The sequence below is a fragment of the Pseudopipra pipra genome, chromosome 4 (genome assembly GCF_036250125.1).
Source record: "Pseudopipra pipra isolate bDixPip1 chromosome 4, bDixPip1.hap1, whole genome shotgun sequence".
Taxonomy (NCBI): domain Eukaryota; kingdom Metazoa; phylum Chordata; class Aves; order Passeriformes; family Pipridae; genus Pseudopipra; species Pseudopipra pipra.
Window position 1 is genome coordinate 43,216,815 of NC_087552.1, and position 19,380 is coordinate 43,236,194.

General features: G+C 37.5%; 1 protein-coding gene across 1 annotated transcript in view; it reads left to right on the forward strand.

Annotated features, from left to right (window-relative positions):
- SNX25 (sorting nexin 25) overlaps nucleotides 1-19,380 on the forward strand; it is a 73,865-nt gene that overhangs the window by 1,263 nt on the left and 53,222 nt on the right. The window contains exons 2-3 of the mRNA XM_064652629.1: nucleotides 11,425-11,509; nucleotides 18,819-19,035. Coding sequence (XP_064508699.1) covers nucleotides 11,425-11,509; nucleotides 18,819-19,035 — 302 coding nt within the window. The remainder of the gene's footprint in view (nucleotides 1-11,424; nucleotides 11,510-18,818; nucleotides 19,036-19,380) is intronic.

A 19,380-nucleotide genomic window follows, 5' to 3' on the forward strand; every position in this document is an offset into this window, starting at 1 on the left:
CCATCAAGTGATCCAATGCTTGGGAGCAGATCCTAGACAGGCCTGAAAAATTACTGCTGGAAACGAGGATCTCCTGCAACTCCTGCTTTGCCGTGGGTCACAGGGACCTGGTGTTTGATATCACAGCTGGTGACTATGGTTGGGTGCCCTTGGCCCTTCACTGGTGAGTTTTAGGTGTGTTAGCACGTGAAGTGCTGCCACAGTAGACAGTACTGTGTTAGTGCTATTTCCATTCAGTAGTGTCACACAGGATACCTGAGAGCAGTCTACAAAGGAGAGGAGCATAATTTGTGCCACCTGGGTGTACAGCCTAGCTGTTCTGATAACCCAGTTTGTTACATTTAGTATGTGTACTCTTATCAGCAAATAAATAATACTGTCACTTATGTGTTTCTGGGGTTGCAGTTGCTGCAGCTGAATTTGCAGAAAACAGAGGGTGCTGTCAGGGCAGTTAGAAATCATTTGCTGATACAGTTGTTGGTCTTTCTGTTTTTTCAATCAAATCAGCTAACAACCTGTTAGCTGATTAAACCAGTAGTGGTTTATTCTTTCGTTCCTTGACCTGTGGAGAGAAAGAGCCTGTGTTTGGGAGGAATATGCATTTCCAGACCTGCATTTAATGAAATCTGGCAGGATATTGTCAGTAGGGATCATTTGACCAGGGGCTGGTGACTTCAGTGAGTAATATAACTTGCAAAGGTGCGTTCAGAATCTATTTGTGGCTGTGTAATACTCATTTTCTCTAATTGGTTGACTTTTCAAAAAATCCTCTTTCCTTTGAAGACTCAACATCATAGTCAGCTTTTTGAAGGGAATGAAGAATAAATAATGTGTATAAGCATTAAAGGTGGGACCTGTTCTGTATGTCATACAGGTAGGGATTGTTTGGCTGGTTTTTGTCATGGGAGTGCTACGGAGCAAATGTGTGTTAAGTGCATAAACACCTTGTAGTAAAGGACTATATGCTTTTGTATTTGACAAAATGAAAAAAACCACATTTAACCAAATGGAAAAAAAATGCTTCAGTTGATCATCAAAACAACAATTCCTGTTGCTTTTAGGTTTATAAGATTAAATGTTTCAGTGTTAATGCCATCGCTCCAGTGACATTTATGCACTGGTACAGTTATCTGAACATATGCGTGTGTGTTAATTTACTTTTACGTAGTACCAAAAAAAATCTATATGTAAACTTAGCAATTTAAATCTCCCTGCTGCCACAATGAGGAGAAACTTTCAGATTCATGAACAGCCAAATAATAAAAATCGATTTAATTTGCGAAGCCAAGTTTTGAAGAAAAAAAAAAAGATTTATTGCTCTTTTTCTCCCCTTTTGTGAAAAATGTAATACATAAGCATAGTGAACAGTAGTGAAAATAGAACTGTCCAGAGACAAATACAATCACTTCAGTTACTATACCATCTGCACCTTCTTTTTGTCATATGTTACTGTGCATTTGTCTTGATGTTCTCTTGTGTCCATCCATTGGATTTGTATATGTAAATAGTGCAGATCCACCGTTGCTTTGTTAGTCTTATCTGTTGTGTTTGGATTTATTATAGCTCTATGGTATGTGTTGTTTCAGAAAGGAAGTGAAATCTGATGTTTAAAATTCACTGCTAAAGCAGCAGTACCTGCTACAACCCTTTTCCCAGGATTGTTTTTTTTACCCTCTCTCTGATTCAGTTAAAATTTTTCTTTCCTCCCTCTTTGCACTATTCTCAGAATTTAACCTGGTTGTATAAAAGGGACAGCCAAAACCGGAGTGAGGTATTTTACCCTTTCTATTTAGAAGATGTAATTCTAGGCATCTTAATTAGGTTTTTTGTGCCTTCAATTTACAGTTTTGTTGATTTCTTTTTGATACAGAGTGGCTTCAGGACTGCACAACTTCTTGACAGACTTTTTCTGAACACAATTTTGTATATGTGTAGCAAATTTCCTAATTGGGGCTTCAGCAACATGTAGGTGAAGAAAATAAAATTGTGTAGATAGGCAACATGTAGAAATGAAGGCCATTCACTAAAATGTTTCTTCTAAAGTTTCCTGCATAGATTTATCTTTGAAAAATTTGTAGGTTAATCTTTTTATTATACATCCTGTTTCATTTACACTGCTTTCTTATAATTCAGTTGTCACTCTCACGTTTTTCATAGAGCCTTATGATCCTGTTATCTTTTCTGGGAGCCAGTAGTAGGATAACTGTAAAGGTATAATTTCTTCAGCCTTGTGCCTTTTCCTCCGGAATAGGGAAGAACCCTCTGTTGGCCTAATGGTTAGGAAAAAGCTAAAAAAAAAAAGTTATTATGACTGGCATCTAGCTCTGCATATGTTCTATATATGAACTCTAGGCAGATAGGTTCACTTCTCATTCTTTGAGTGATTTTCACATTGGGGTTAACAGATGAGGAAACTAAATATTCAGTAATAAATATTTACTCTAGTGGGAGTCAGACTCAGCTCTTGGAAAGTGAGTGGGAGTACTCTTGATCAACTTCAAAGGGACTTGGATCTATTCCCTTATCCTGTGCTGAAAAAAGGGAGGCTTTTTGTATGTCCTCAGTTACTGTGTGTGAGTTCAGTGCTGTGGATTTTCTTGGACCTGTTCATGCCAGTAACTTCGGTGAGGAAGTGCTGTGTTGTACGTTTGGATTTCATAAGAACAAGGTACATGCCTTTTCTTCATTTTGCTTGAACTTGCTACCAGAAAAGCCATCTTTTTGAAAGCGAAGCTGTGCTTAATCCTAAATATTGTTTGTGTAACCTCTTTGGTACTTGAAAAGTGAAGAGCTCCTGCTAAAGTCAGGTATCTCAGTGAGAACATTTGAAATCTGCTGAGAACTGCAAAGCAAGCTGTGTGATTTATAACCCTATGATAAGGTGTGCTTTCAATGTAGTTTTTCTGTGTGGGACATCTTGGTTTACACAGGATGTCTGGGCAAGTCTCCTGGCTTCCACATTTCATTGGTAAGAGAGGTGTACAGGCAAGTCATAAGAGTGTTTTACTTACTACTTTAAGTACTTGCAGGCATTAATAATATTGGTAAATAGTTTCTGTTGATATTTAAATAGTGGGAATTGAAGGATTCCTTGACATTTTTGTCAGGTATATTTCAACACTTCTCAGGAGCTGTTGTAGGACCAGATTATTTGTGATGGAGGAGAACAGCAAAATGCTAGACAGCAAAAAGGCATGATGACCCAATTGCACTTTTAGTAAAAACATCTGTCTCAGAGGGCGTTTTTAATTCTCAAGTGTCAGTGGACTTGCTCATAGCAAAGATAACCCTGGTTAGAACATGTGTCACCTTTTCAAATGCAAGGTTGCTCCCAACACTGCCTTTAACTTGTGTGTTTGTAGAGGAGATGGCTTTGACTCATGCAAAGAACCATGTCAACAAGTTAGTGGGAAGGGGAAGGAAAAGACTTTTTCCCACATTTCCAGTATGAGTTGTTTCTCTGCCAAAAAAACCTGGCAGGACAGAGTTTTCTTTTCTACATAGTGTTTTGACTCAAATTCAAAGCAAAAGCTCTGAGTAATAGAGGAATAGGTTATCAGCTTCATTTAAATAATGCTAAACCCAAGGATTATTTATTAGATTTAAATGCTGTATTTTAAATTCAGATTAAATAAATGATATTCTGTATAGAGAATGATCCACCTAGTCTGTCTGCAGCACTAACAGAATGGTAATGAATGTGATTTTTTTCCAGTGAAAAGGTACACTGATTCTAATGCCCTGATTTTAGTTTCCTACAATTAACAGTTGTCAATGATTTTGAGTATTCCTTTAAAACTCTGCTCCTGACATATTTGGTCACTCTTGTTCACTAGTGTTTAATAGCTCTTAATTTTCAGAAGTAGTTTACTCTTGCATTCTATCCCTGAGGGAGATGTGATCATGTTTTAAGTTCCTTAACGCTTGTTCCATCCTTGAATGTGAATTTTTTTGTGAATCTGGCATTAACACGAGGGCACAGGTAAATCTTTTTTTATTGGATCAGGTAGCCAATCAAATATCTTCATCCTGGAACACAGTACTGTTTTTTTATTTAAGCCGTAGGAGGAGGGGCAGTGAGATTACCAGAAGTTGTCTGAGTGATTCTAATGGGATGGCAGCTTAGCCTAGGTTGAGTATCTGCCATGGTATCCAAGCTGAGCGTTCTGCTCTTTGTGAGGAACACAAGGGAAGCAGAGGAAAAGGACACAGAGTGTTTTATTTTCCTTCACTGTTGGACTTTTGCCATGAGATAAAGCTTGCAAAGGTAAACTTGCAGGAGCCTCAGCAGCTGTGGGAAGGTTTGTTTGCCATCTGTGGGCATCAATTTCAAGTGAGATGCAAAGCAGTTCTTGATGTGGTAAGCAGTTTGGAAGAGCTATGAGGGAGAAGAGAAATTTCCTAACTCCTTTCACTTTTGATCTTTATGCCTTAATAAGTCTTCAGAAGTATTTATGAGTTTTTCTCAACCCAAAGTCAAGCATGTTCTGTGGTCTGTCTGGTTCTCTGGCCCAACAGGCAATATTCAGTGCTCTGATATTGCAGGATTTTTGTGATACCTGGCAGAAGTAATAGTCTCTGCTGGCTGCTTTTTTGTCATGCTAGTTTTAGATCCTCTTGGCCTTGGAACCAGATATTCTGATCTACAATCAGTTCTTTCTGGGTCGAAAGGAGAAAATATATTTAATTTCGATGTGTTTTTAACAGACCGAGAGTCTCATACTTCTGTTCTTAGTTCTGTCTCTTTTACAGGCAGGTCAGCAGTCAGCCTTTGATGATGCAGGTTAATTTACTACTAGGAAAGTCCTGAAATTAAAATAATGAAAAGGTATTGTAGCATTTTCTACCAATTTCATGAATATTTTAAAATGTTAAGAAAATGTTGCATGAATTGCAAATATGCAGTTATAGTTCAGGAAGGGCCTGTAGTTTATTTTTAGGGATCTGTGGAATATCTGTTATAATTTGGGATTTATAACCTTTTTCAGAATTGAAGCTTTGTCAGGACAGGATACATTGATTAGCTGCAGGCATAACTTTGAAGTGATAACTTTATTTTCACAGGGGGCTGACCTTGGGAAATAAATGTTTTTCAGACACTGTCTCTGACTTGTTTGTCCCATAACTCCTAGCGGTGAGCAGACTTAGTTTTCTGCACAGCCTTTTATTCATCATGTATATTTAAAGATTTCTTATCTTGCCATGCAATCCTTTCTGATTCCTGTCATTGTATCATGTGTCACCTTCAGCTCTGCATTGTATTATGCTTGACATTTTATTTTCTCAATGATGTGTTAGATTGACATTTCATATTTTTCTGTGAATCAGGCTGTTTTTACCTTTGTAAGGACTGCGTCCCACTTGAATGATGTTTTACGACTGAAAATATAACTTGGGAGTTAGTTAATTTCTCCTGTTAACCAAGCCATGCTGAGTCAGTAGGGGCAGGTGGTGGGCTCACTGAGATATTGCTGTCCAAGTCTCTTGTAGGGGAGGTGGATACAAACCCTCTGTAATAAGGTCAAGAGTGAAAGCGTCCTGCACTCAAGGTAGTTTTGGCATTGAAAATACTGGACATGTATATCAGAAACATTCTGAAAATAAAATCTGATCAAGTTCCCTCTTACTGCTGAGTCTTGGTTCCTTGTTCTCTGTAAAGATGAGCAGCAAAATTTACCCAAGGAAAGAGCCAGTTATGTAGAACGCTGTATCTTTTCCCAAGCTGTTACTTTGTTAAATGGTTAAAAAAAATAAATTATGTAGTCATAAGGGGAACACATTTGTATTGTGTCCATGGGAGGTTTTTGTGACCAGTCATTCTGTACCATTTTTTTCCCCTATTAAATATGCACAGTGAAAGAGAACAAGTTAATGTTAGTAAAATTAATGATGACAGTTCACTCAGCATGTTTTGTGATGCTCTGTTGAAAAGGCAGAACACCCTACCTTTGTACAGTGAAAAGTCAAGTGGAGGGAGGGTATAGCAATAGACAATGCAGGAGTTTCTTTCTGATTGTCAGCTGAGACTCTGGAGCTCAGGCAGGAGTGTGCAGGTTTTTCTGCCTTGCCAGCAATTCAGTTTTCATGCCATATGGCTCTTTTGGCCTTGAAGTATAGACCATACGTTCTTCTTGTCTTTTACAGAGGAGTAGGGTGTGGAAATCTTCAGTAGACTGAGGCTACGCATGTACCCTGAGAATTCATGTTGGACTTTATTTTGATGGCAATATTAAAGATCTGAGCAAAGAATAATGCTGTATTTTTTGCTGAGCAGAAATTTGAATGCTAACTTACCAATTATTTCTTAGCTGTACTGATAAGAGTGAAAGTATTACCTGAGAAATGTTTCATTTTCTTATTCTTATCTGTCTGGTATCATATGAAATCTGAGATGGAGTTCTGCCCTAATTATAAAGTTTTTACACTGCTACAGTTTTACCAGTTTTGAACACAGTACAGTTAAGATAGAACATTCCCATCTAATAACCACAATCTGCATGTTCCAGAAGCTACTATGTTAGTGGAAATAAGTTGTGATGATATCATAACATGATTAGTGAGATAATGATTCTTAAGATAATAGGATTAATATGCTTTAAGTATGTGGATTTTTAAATTGGTAGTTATGGTATCCCTTAATATATGTAGATTAATGCTTAATGTGACACATACATACTTGCCTTGTAATCTTAAATAGAACTGGAAGTATTAATTAAAAATATTGTCTTGTGAATAGAAAATTTATTTTTTCATCATAAATTGAAGTAATATTTGCTACTCTAAGAACATGTCTATCCACATCAATTAAAGACTAATTTGTGGAGAGTTCAGTGAAGTATTGTTTGAAGCTGTGACACTGTCATCAAGGTCCAGTCTGATGTTAATGTATGTTTTACAAAGATAAGAGGGAAGTTAGTGGGGCAACAGTGGGTGGAGCAAGTAGCTATGGATAGCTGGATGGTTCATATATGCTGAATAAGATGCAGTCTTTGCCTTTTACATCAGTGGTTAGACTGAGAATCTCATGCACAATGCCCATTTGTACTGTGGGATCTGTCCTGAGCTCTGTTCTAGTTTTATTGTAATTGAGTTAATGTAGTAGAAATAATTGTAAATTTTTCTCTGCTTCTTGCCTTAATTCCATGGCAGAGTAAGGCTGCATGTGGCATGCCTGTAGCAGCTGTCTGGCTTTCTGCTGCTATGTTTTAAACATTGCATTTGATGACCAGGTGTTGGAGATGGATTTCTTGATAGTGGAAGGTACTCCTGTGTTCTCAGTGCTTTGCCATTTATTGAGTGTAGTTGTTGAAATATCTTCTTAATTCTTTATTATTTAACATTTATTGTTTTCCTCAGAACTAATTTTAAATTACTTAAAGTGTTTAAACATTGACATTATGATATTAATTTAATTTTTGCATTAGTAGGAGACTGAACCTAAGACAAAATTTCATGATTAATGCCAGCCTTGGTGTTTTTGGCTTTTATTCTTGGCCCATTGAGACTGTTGTTTTCTGCATCTTAAATTATTCTCAAAAGTATCAAACAATGAGTGTTATTCAGAAGTCTACAGGAAATGCACACATCCTTTTTTCGGCCTGTAAACAAAGTCAAAGAAACTTGCGCTGCTCCAGGAAATAGGCCTCCATGTTTGTTAGCAACCTCATTCTTAGCATGCACCAAATGTGCTCCACCCCTATTCCTGCAAGCCTTTTGTTAAATGTTGTTTAAGTTTCAACCAGGTTTTTGCCAATCTTCAACAATGAAGTCTACAGAGTAGAGCCCAAATTTAAAAAAAAAATAAAATATATTTTTTTTAATTTTTGGAGGCTGTGATAATGCAAGGCAGAACTTAGAGGAACATGCCAGGTTTTAATCAGTGTAAAAGAGCATCTAAGCTAGAGCTTTGACTGTATTAAATCCATTTACAAACATTTTTGGCTCAGTCAGGGTTATGCCAATTACTTCATGAAATCTAGCACCATTTTCCTTTAGATGAGTGACGTGAAGAAAAATATGAAAACATTCACATCTAGGTTTTCTAGCTGAACCTGTTCTCTGCATATGCCCTCCATCAGACTTGAGGCAGGGGTGGGAAGAAAGTCTTCCAGTGAAATCTGTTGAGTTTTTCATTCTCTCAGCTGTTAGAGCTGAGTTTGGATTTTCTGGAATCCTATGAATTTTCTGGAATCCTTCTGTTATCACAGATTTTGATTATCTGTGTTACCAGGTTGTTACTGTTGTTTTAAGGTGTTTGTTGCCATACATATTATCTAACTCAGGGATGCCTGCTTATTTAATTAATTCATCATTATTATTGCCACAGAAACAGAACTTTTTGAAACCAAATCTAAACTAACAAGACTTGAGACTTGGTTTTGCTAAATGCAAGTTCATAAAACGGGAAGGAAAAATGAGTTTGATAAGCTGTTTTTAGACAAGGCAGCTTAAGATCTGATGCATTATCAGTCATGAAATTAAATTTACGGTTCTCTGAAGGGCCATCAGGGATCATGATATCTTCAGGTTGGAAGTAATGTCTGGAGGGCACCTAGTCCACCCTCCTGCTTAGAGTGAGTCCAATTGGGTAATGTTGCTCAGGATTTTCTCCTGTTGAGAAGAATGGAGAGATGGAGACTCTAAGCCTCAGCACACCCGTTCTGATACTTGACAAGCCTTATGATTAAAATAGTTTTGCCTTGTGATGGGAATTTCCTGTGTTGCAATGTTTCCTAATGTCCTGTGCATCTGCCAGAAGACTCTGGCTCTCTCATCTCTGTACCCTCTCATTCAGCAATTGCAGTCAGTGGTAAGGTCTCCCTAAACTGTTTTTTTTCTTAAGCCTGAACTAACCCAACCAATATCATAGGTTAATGGTTGGACTCGATGATCTTACAGGTCTTTTCCAACCTAAACAATTCTATGATCACTCCAATGTATTTGAACGTTCTTCTTTTTTCTTGAAAATTTATTTTTTAATGAAGTTGAAACCTTGTTTTAAACAAAGGGTTTTTTTATTGTTCTGTGCTTTTCTCTTCAGCAGTTCATGACTGTATGCAATACCTATGGGAAGTTCTCAGAAAGTCCGATATACTGCGCATCTTCCTTTGCCCTTCAGTAATTACATTCGTGCAGCAGCAAAATCACCATTGCTAGTTGTGGTATTCACTTTTTACCTTTAACATTCTCTTTGATCATGTCTTGAACAACTATTTTTAAATGAATAGTCCATGCCTTTTGGAAGTCAAACATACGAACCACAGAGGACACTCTCAATGGAATGTGTTTTTGCAAGCTGAGATGTGAGTTTAAGAGGCAGCATTTTGCTGAGGCAGTAGTAGTCTGCCTTGTCCTCAAAATGAGTGTTCAAGTTTGAAGCATAAAATGATCAGTTCCTGCTTTGTGGAAATGTGTAGATTGGATCATAGTGTAGGGATGTGGAGCAAGCTGCTTGCAACCATAGATCCCCAGATCCCCTCTGAAGGGCTTTTTTTTTTTTTTTTAGCTTGTATTTAAACTAGTTTTGAAAGGAGTAAATTGACAAGTGCTTCATCGGAGCACTTACTGATGCTTTAGGCTGTAAAAAAAACACTCCCTGCAACATATTTACAAATGAGAACTGTTGATGCCGAAGTTAGCTGTTTGAGGTGACCGACCTCTATGCAGGTGTGATGCATTTTAGCAGTAGGATTTGGTTCGTGGGATACCGAAGCCAGCGTGAGTGCTAAGGAAGATGGAGTGTGTTGAGCACAGAACTTCGGACAGAATTGTGGCCTCATGTTTGGGAGCTCCTTCTTCACAGAAAAACCTGAGTTTGCTTAATTGGGCTTTCTGAATCCCTTCCTGCTCCCCTAATTTATTTGGGGTGTTTAATGTCTCTGTGAGTCTGTCTCTTCTCTTTTTAAATTGGAGTGGTTATGAATCATGTGATTTCCTGCTGCAAATAAAGCAGAAAAATCCTGAAGTAATTGTGTGACAGGCATTAACACAACTTTGTGTTGAGGAAGTGTGACAACATTAGCAGCTAGAGGTTATGTCTTGGAGCCTTACAAATACTGTTAGGTGTTCTTACAAAGAGCAAAAATACTTTCTGCAGCTGTTTAGATGGATATGGTTTCAGCTTTTACCAGAGTTGTATTCAGGTAAAAAAGGGCTTGAAAATCTGTCATGGTTCACTAAACACTCTGTTCTTACCCCTCTTTAACTATAGTTTTGGTAGTAAGGAGGGACTGCAAATGGAGGCAAGTGTGCTGATAGTGTTGCCAAGGAGGGAAGAAATCAGGTGAAAGACCACAGTTATAGTCTCAGAATGGTAACTGGAAGAAGTCTAGGGAGTATTGCTGCACTCACTCAAAAGCTGGAACAAATCAACTGTGGGCAGAAGGAGGGCACTCAAGACCTGGAAAGGATCCATCATAATGCTGTGTGTCAAATGTGAGTGAGTCTGAAAAGCTTTGTTTTGCCATTAAAAGTAGTGCTGAGACTCCTTTATTTGGATCCCATTAGATGAGCTTTGTTCTGCAGTGGAGAAAAACATATTTACCAAAATACACTGAGAATTAGCCTGCAAATTGGCTAAAATAATGGTGTATTACCTTTAAGAACATTAAACAGTGCTTTTACTTAAAGTTTATACTGCTTTCTTATTCTCTGTTTGGCGAATGTTGGAGAGATGGAGATGCTTCTGAAGTGTTATCTCCTTACCAAAGAAAATCTGGGCTCCCAACAAGGGGAGCAAAGTAAGCTGGGCAACAGCAGGGACCATTTCTATTTGTTCTGAATTACCCTCCTTTCTATGTAAATACAGCATGAATGACTCTCTTTGTCTACACTCTGAAAAATGTTTCTCCATCTGCCCACCTGTTTGGACACCGTAAGAGTGAGTACTCCAATGCAGACTGATGTTTGTGTAGGACAGCAGCTTAAAATGCAGCAGCTGGAAGTATCTTTGAAGGAAGAAACCCAAAAGGATGTGAACCAAAATTAGTGTGGGAGATCTGAAGGCTTCTCTTTGGCTTAAAAGTAGTTTATGAGGCTAGATGAAGTCTATTGTCACAGTAGGCTGTGAATATGTTATATTTGCTGTGAAAATACTGAATGGAGGAGTTGCAGTTGTTCTGTTACATGCATGTCCTATTGTCAGTACATTGAATTGCAACTAAATACAGCTCCCTTCTACCAAAAAAACCTTATTAAGATAATTTGGCAAGTTGTACACAACAGTGAGTGTTAATATGGGCTTAATGAACTATGTATAATAATCTCAGAGATAATTGACACTCCTCTGTGTTAACTGTGTGGAGTGACAATGTTTGTATAAAGACCAAATGATACAGTACTATTGCCTTGAATTCCAGTTTTATTCCTTCTGAAATTTTTGGTTTATTCCTTTCTCTTGTGATGAATGTTATGTTTGAATTTCAGAGTAATTGGTCTGGAAGCTCCCATGATTCAATCCAATCAAGGAGAGTGGTTATTTCTCACAATATGGATAAAGCACTGAAAGAAGGTGAGTCTTGGTCAAAGGTGCATTGGAGTCTGAATATCTCTTGTCATCTTAGCAAACCATAACTGCACAGTATTCCAGGATTTTAGAATATGACCCTGGTTTCCTCTGTGATATAATACACAAAGCGCAAGGTCTTAGTCTTCCCAAGAGGTCCACTGTAGTAAGTCATATGAAGGTGTTTTTGCAGTTCAGTTGATATCTCATGATTCTAGCGGTTGGGGGTTTTTTGTTGTTTTTTTAACAGAAATATGTTAAAATACAGTCCTTAATATTTGTGCACAAAACAAGGGGGTTACATCTAAAATGATTGGGTTTTGCTGAACTGATAAATCCTGTAAACTCTTGCATACAGTCTTCCCGTTTAGTGCAATTCTTGCCATAAAAAAGTGAATTTATAATGAACATTTGGATTTTTGGCTGATACAGTCTATCAGCCTTTTGTAAATATTTTATCTTATTTTGAATACTTTCTCCTTTAACATTTCTTTGCAGCACTTTTTCTTATCTTTGACAGTATATTTGAAAATTATCATTGCTTTAAACAGGTTGTTGTCTTACAAAAACCTGGGATGTGTTATGTTTTTCAAGTTATTTTTATGAATAGCTGTTTGTAGGATAGGTAGCTAAAATTGGAACACTTTACCTGCCCATGTCACGTTTTTGTGGACGTGAACTATTATAACATAATTATAATTTATTTTTAGGAAACATTTTCATCTGGAATCAGACTAGAGGATTCCTGATCATGTGAAAAGGATAGTGGAGTCTAAACATTACATGTTTAGAAATATGTAATGAAACAAGCACAGACAAGTTATTTGAAGTATTCTTTCACACGTGTACTTTGCATTTTGGATAACCTGCCTCAGAATTTGAAATGAAGCCTTGACGTAATCACAGAATTGGAAGTTGTGGGGTTATTTGGAGACAGACAACAGGTATTGTGGAATATAGAGGGAAAGACAGTCATATTACACTTCCCTGCAGTTACTTGCATGTAGGAGTAACTCATGTCTGTTAAAATATGGGAGCTGTCTTCATCTAAGGTGTTTATCCCACAGATCATTCAGTTGGTTGTGTGAGGCCATCCCTACTCAGTAAGGCTGAAAGTTACTAATATGTAAATGATTCACTTTTCAGAGTTGAGTACCTTCTGTTGTGACAGCTCACTTGCCTTTCTGCTATTTTTTTTTTCAAACTAGCTTTTACCCTCCAGTCCCACTCTGAATTTTGGAGAGCAAACTTGTCAGATTTCGTTGTATTTCTTCCAGGCCTAAGTGATGAAGCCAACTTCTCTGTTATGCAGTTTGACAAAGATGAGACTGTCCTTTTTGCTCTGCCATGCAAAGACTTAAGCAAGCATTTTGAGTTTGGAAGGTGACTGAGTCAGCTTAAGTTTGAGATACTGAATGAATCCCAAAAGCAATACTTTAATTTTTTATTAGAGTAAATGATCAGTCTGTTTGAAAATAGACAGGACTTCTTGCCCTGTGACAGTTTTGAAATTTGTAGTTGTCTCGATGTGCATGGTTTTTTTTGTTTGGTTTTTAAACAAGTTCATGATTAAGTAAAACTTTATTACCAGTGATATAAAAAATACCGTCTGCTCTTCTGTTTTCAGTCTTACACAGATCAGGATTAAAGTATTTATAAATCCTAGGAATTTTGGATAACTTTTGCTGTCTTGAGGTAACATGCTGTTCAACAGAATGCTTCAAAATGCCTCATTCATTTATCTAGGAGACTTTCAGTTCTCATGAGGTTTTAATCTTGGGGAACAGGTCAGACTCCTACAGCCACTTCAGGTTTAGAGTAGGTGTTGTCAGATTACCACAGTCAATGAGGTTTTGCTCTTTTTTTTCCCTTTTGAATCAGGTTTTACTTCTCTTTAGGTATGCCCATTAGAGATGCATGGATAACATTTTTGGAAGAGCCAGCATCATCTGTTTGCTGTTGCTGGGTATGAAGAGAGACAGCCCTTTGGTTAATTCTGACTTCTTCCTCTGTTTTTCGCCATTGTGTAATTAAGTTTGCCTGGGGTTCACTGTTAGTTACTAACTATACTAGATGAGGGAAAGCTGTGAATTAGCCCTGCTACTGTGTGGTGTGTTTTATGAAATCTGAGTGCTCAAAATCAGAACAAGTGTAATGTTATGAAGAGATTTTTCCTTGTTGAATATGGCAAAATGAAAAGGCCTTTTACTTGTCAGCCCTGAATGCCTTTTTCAGCTGGTGATACTTGAGTGACTAACACTGAAATATGGTTGTCCGAAATTTTTCGTGCTTTCTCTTGATAGATTAATTTGATTCTTGTTTGCCCTTCATTTATCTTACAAAAATAAAAGATAACCCATGTCTACAAATACTTTTAACCATTTAACGCTACCTGTTGCTTGTCTGGTCACTTCCTGTTTTCAGCCCGTATCGTGTGGTAGTGTGGTAATAACGTCTCCTAAGAGAGACTGCGCTCAGTGAGACTTGTGCCGCTGTTGCACAGCATACTGTTTGGGCTAAGGCTGTAACTGTCAGTAGATTTGTCTGCCTTGAGTGTAGTGGGTCTCCCGGGAACTGAACTTCACCCTCCATTTTTATTGCTCCACGTCTTGGGGTCTTTGTTATTCTTCACAGTCAGTCTTTGTCTCTACCGTTTTAGTCGTACTGAGAAAATTGGTCTTCATATCACTTAGCTGCTTTACTGGGTCATTTATGTGTAAGTAAAACAGGACAGGCCAAAGCACAGATCCCAACAGAACTCCACTGGTGAAATTGTTCTGCTATGAAAATTCCCCTGTGTTTCTTAGCTCTTAAAATATTTCATGCCAGAGAGCCATCTCTCCTTTCGTAGTGGGTTATTGTTTTTCAACCCTGTCTTGAGGTGACCTCATTGGAAATATTTTGGGAATTTAATTAGATTGTTCCTAAGGATCAGATCTTGCCTGTCTGTGTTGACCCCTTAGAAGTACTCTCTTAGGGATGTAAGGCAGTACTTCCCTTTACAGAAGAAGATTTTTCCTAGACTATCTCATTTCCCAACTTAAGATCCACACGTTGGCATTTAGATAAAAATTTGAAGTAGCTTCTGCCACTCTTTATGTGAAAATCTGGGCTTTTTTTCCTCACAGCTTTCAAAAAATTATTTTTTTGGGTCCAAAATATCAGCAAGAAAATTTGAATTTGTTCTCTCTGCACTGGGATTCAAACACTGAAAGCTAAGAACTCTTCGCAAAGGGTCCATGTGGAAAACTATTTGGACATGAGCTTGTCTGATTTTTTTTATTTTATATATTTCCTAGATCTTTTTAACACTTTTCTCTGTTTTTTATCTATTTGGAAAATTTCATTTTTTTTACCCTTCACATTTGTAAAAATTATTAAAGACACAAATGTCAAGGAAATAGTTATAAAAATAAAGAATGTGGAATGGACTGTCAGGGTATGATTGCTTTTGCACAGGGCCCATCTACCTATACACAATCATAACATTTAGACTGTTAACGTGGCATTTTCATAGGGTTTGAATAATGTCATAAAATACAAGTAAACCAAGAAATACTAGTGGTTTTCCAAACACAAACTTTAACAAGAGAACTGAAATCTTTAAATTACTATTGCTAGTGACTGGGGCAGTGTCCCATATTAACCTTGCATGTTACTTTTACAGATTGCAATGCTTGCTGCTCTAGAATCCAGTTTTGTAGCTATACCTTCTCTTCTGTTGTTCACACAGTCACAGGAGAGCTTTGGATCTGACTATAAATTAATTGTTCTGGCCTCTCCAGTGCTTTCAGGAAAGGATATTTACTTCTTGTTGAAACTTGGAAGTCTGTGTTTGCATTTGAGTAAGGAGAATATTTATGCTCTGTTTTTTAATATTGCTTTGGGAAAAAGAGTAGGTATTTAATCCTTGTTCTTCAGATTTTTATGTTATTTTTAATAAAGTTGGGTAATGAGTCTTAGCAGCATAAAATATGTCTAGTGTGAAGTTTTGCAAATTTGAAGCTAGTCTGACCAGGTAACTCTTGTAGTGCCACTGAACCTCTGAATGAATGAATATGGTAGAAGGGATAGCAGTTACTGTAGGACCTGTGTGGGAGTAGGAATGAAGGAAGGATCTAGATGGGAGTGCTCACTAAACCTCCACACAAGCTTCTGGCTCTCTACTCCCAACACTTTTAGTTCACAGTATTTAAAAGACTGATTGAAGAGGCTCAACTTCAAATTGACATGGGAATGACTTCTAATCACATCATAACAACTCAGGAACTAGTTTAGAAGACCCAGTAGAAGTTTCTACAATTTTGCACCAGACTCATGGTGGTCACTGCATTTAATGGTTATCAGAAGAAATTCGTTTTATGTTTGTAGTGGATGAGTTAGTCATAGTAAGGTATTGTCCTGAATGTGTTCTGCTTCTCTTTTTCATTCCTTCCTTGTCTTCTGACCAGTTGTTTTCTATGTTTTAGAGAACGTGCTGTATAAAAATAATGATAATAGATGCATGAGCAGATTTCTCCTCTGAAGGAAGCAAGCTGCTCTCTATAAAATGCCTACATTTGTTTTCTGTATTTCTTTAGAGTGCTGAAAAAGGCACCAGCTGCATCAATGGGCGTGAAACTAAAGCAGCAACTGTGCACCATGGCCAGGATGATACATATGGATGAGGCAGTGTCTTACTCAGTCTTAAAACAGACTGCCGTTAGTGTCTGTGGCTGGTGTCCTTTTTAAATATTATTGATTTATTTAAACAAAGTCCTAAAGTTGTCTCACCACTTATTTGGACATATGTTCTGGGCTCTAAAGAACCCTGAGTTTTGTAGAGAACAGCACTGTTGTGATGCAGGAAGGCTCAGAAGTGACAAGGAAACTATAGAAAGCATGTAAAGGAAGAGGGTTATAAAAGATAGGTGCAGGAAAATATGGTTTAAAGTGGTGTCGCCTTGCTTTGTTTGAGCAGGAGTCTTCCCACCATAATAGATCTTGCTTCAGGTGTTCCAGTTGGGGGTGTAGTAAAGTTGCAGGAGTTGTACTCTGATATAAGAGTTCTAATTAGTTTGAATGTTGTACTTTCCTAGAGTACAGAGATGTACCATTGAATGTGACAGAAGTCATGAGCAGCTAAAATAAATAAAAAAATGTGTATTATGTACTGTGCTAGAAACTGAGTTCATTTTGGGGAGGAATTGCTTAGAAACAGAGTTATAAATTAAGAGTTATTGGGAATACATAGTGTTCTGAAAGATAATATAGTCTAAGGGATCAGGATATGAGTTTTGCTCTTGTATGTTGTACTCTTGCTTTGTAGGGTTCTGTTGAGTAGACATCTGTAGGAGCCACTTCTCCATGCATGGCTTGTGTTCTTAGGCAAAAGATGCTGGAGAAATCTGCTACTTTGCAAAAGGTAGAGAGGGTGTCTGTAAGAAAATCTGAAAAAGTCATTAATTGCCAGTGATGGTGATAACAAATCCCACAATGCAGTGTGTTTTGAATGCGCTTGAGAAATTACTGGTCTCTTACAGAGTAGGTGAAAAGGAAGAATTTGTGCTGTGGTCAGCTTTCTACGGCATTTAGGATCTTGCAACAGAAGAGAGTAACTAAGCTATAAGAAAAAGATGTCTGCAGAAGGACCTGGGGATCACTGTGGAAAACTAGATACCTAAAATGGGTATTGCAATGGGAGACTTGAGATAAATAAAAAAACTTCAGTTTTTAAAATGCTGTTCCCAGTTGCTCTTTGGTGTATCAATGGATTATTCCTCACCTTGCTTATCAGGAGACCACTACTTTTTATAACTGTTTTTATCACTTTGTAGTATTTGCAGGTGAGAGTTTTCAATGAAATATGATTTCTTCTATTTTAGAAAAGTAATGCAATGGGATATGTTTCAATTTTGAAAGTTCCCATCCTGCAATATGGCTCTGCATATTTTTTTCTCTTCTAGATCAGGAAAAAGAATAAATACTTCAAACATTTTATTTATTTGTTTATTGAACTGTGTTTTTTTTTTTCTGAATTATTAATTAAAAAGCCTCGAAATGACTTAGCAAAAGGCTTTTAACTATATATTTCAACATACTCATTGAAGTGACTTGGCTGCTTTCTTTATAAATGTGAGAAAGCTGATTTATGAAGCATTTGGCTGGAAACTGTTATCAATTTTAGCTATTTCTTTTGAAATGTGTTTAACAAGGTGATATTGGATGAGGTTTGCTGGTTTTGCCTGAAAAGGCAGGCAAAAGTATTCAGTTTAAGTTGTTGTCCTATTAGTATGCTAATAGTTCACTTTCACAGTACCAGGGAAATTTTAATAGTTCAGTAAACTGCCAAACAAACAACTTCTATCAAAGTGGAAAGTAAAAAATAGTGGAGTCATATGATTACTTTTTACTGCAGGCTTACATTGACAGATGAGGTGTACTTTTGATATAAAAAGTCATGAAAACATCAAGATATCTGGTAAAGAAGCTGCTCAGATTATCAGGCATACAACTTTATTCCCCCTTTTTTATTATCCCTCTGGCAGATGCAAATTGACTCTTGCAACCCCAGCTTTTTCCTTATCTTGCTGTAACTGCTAAACACAGTTCATGCGTGCTCCCTGAACACATCCTGCTCCCTCTCATACCTCCAGGGACATCTGCTAGTGTGAAATAGCAGTAAAAACTGATAAATAGACACACAAATGTTGTCTGAAAGAAAAGTCATAATGGTAGAAGATGGTGTTGCCATGGGAATTGAAATTACAGTAATCTTGGTGGTTGCCTATAGATATGATTTGGAATGCTTCATCAGTTTTGAAGTTCATGTAGTCTCACTAATCTACTTGTTCTCTTTTAGCTTTTCTGATCCTATAATGTACTTTTCTGGGGTTGTTATATGTCTTTTGAAATCCAAGAATCTTACCACCTGCCCTTTTAACTGCAACCTTGGAGACTGTTGAAGGCTAGTTTCAGTCTGCAACAGTTTAGCCACAGTCAGATTATATGATAGTTCATAAAACCATATATAAAGCCACGGTTGAGAGACAGGTATTAGTCTGAGGTTTGTGTGTAGCTGGTAACCTGACTGTCTGAGCAAATCCACTTACAGGCTTTGCTTTGCAAAGTGACCTCCAGTAACCTGTTAGGTGCAGATTGCTGTAACCTCACCAACCTTACTTTCTTTGGCAAGAATTTAAAACCCAAAATTAGATATGAAGCCTATTACCCATCCAGTTTTTGAGGAGAAAGATGGAGGATTATATTTTTCCTATCTGGGTGTGCCTTCTAATTTTGCAATTTTTGCTACTAATTGTTTTGTTTCTCCTTTCAGTGTTTGACTACAGCTATAGAGATTACATCCTGTCCTGGTATGGGCAACTCAGCAGAGATGAAGGGCAGCTGTACCAGCTGCTATCTGAAGACTTCTGGGAGATTGCCAAGCAGCTGCGACAGAGGCTGAGTCACATTGATGTAGTTAAAGTTGTCTGCAATGATGTAGTGAAAGCTTTACTCTCGCACTTCTGTGACCTTAAAGGAGCCAATGCCAGGTAAAAACAAAACTCTGCATTTCACTGGAATTTTCTGCTTTTCTCTTTGCTTTCAGATGTGCTATATCAAAGTAATGAAGAATGTAACGCTTTTGTAGAGAACTGATAAAGAAAATAGTCCAAGCTTATTACCAGTTTTAGAGATCAAGCAGGCTTCAGGATATCTGTGACACTTGTGCAAGGAAACACTTGTGCTCCTTTTTCTCAGAATTTGGCTTCACTGCTGTTTTTGTTTCATCCTTGAATCCTTTGCTCACAGTAGGAGGTGGGCTGTGTGAGCAGTTCCTGCAAAGTAGTGTCAACCTGCAAGGGAAAGAAGGGGTGCTGTCAAAGCAGTCAACAGAC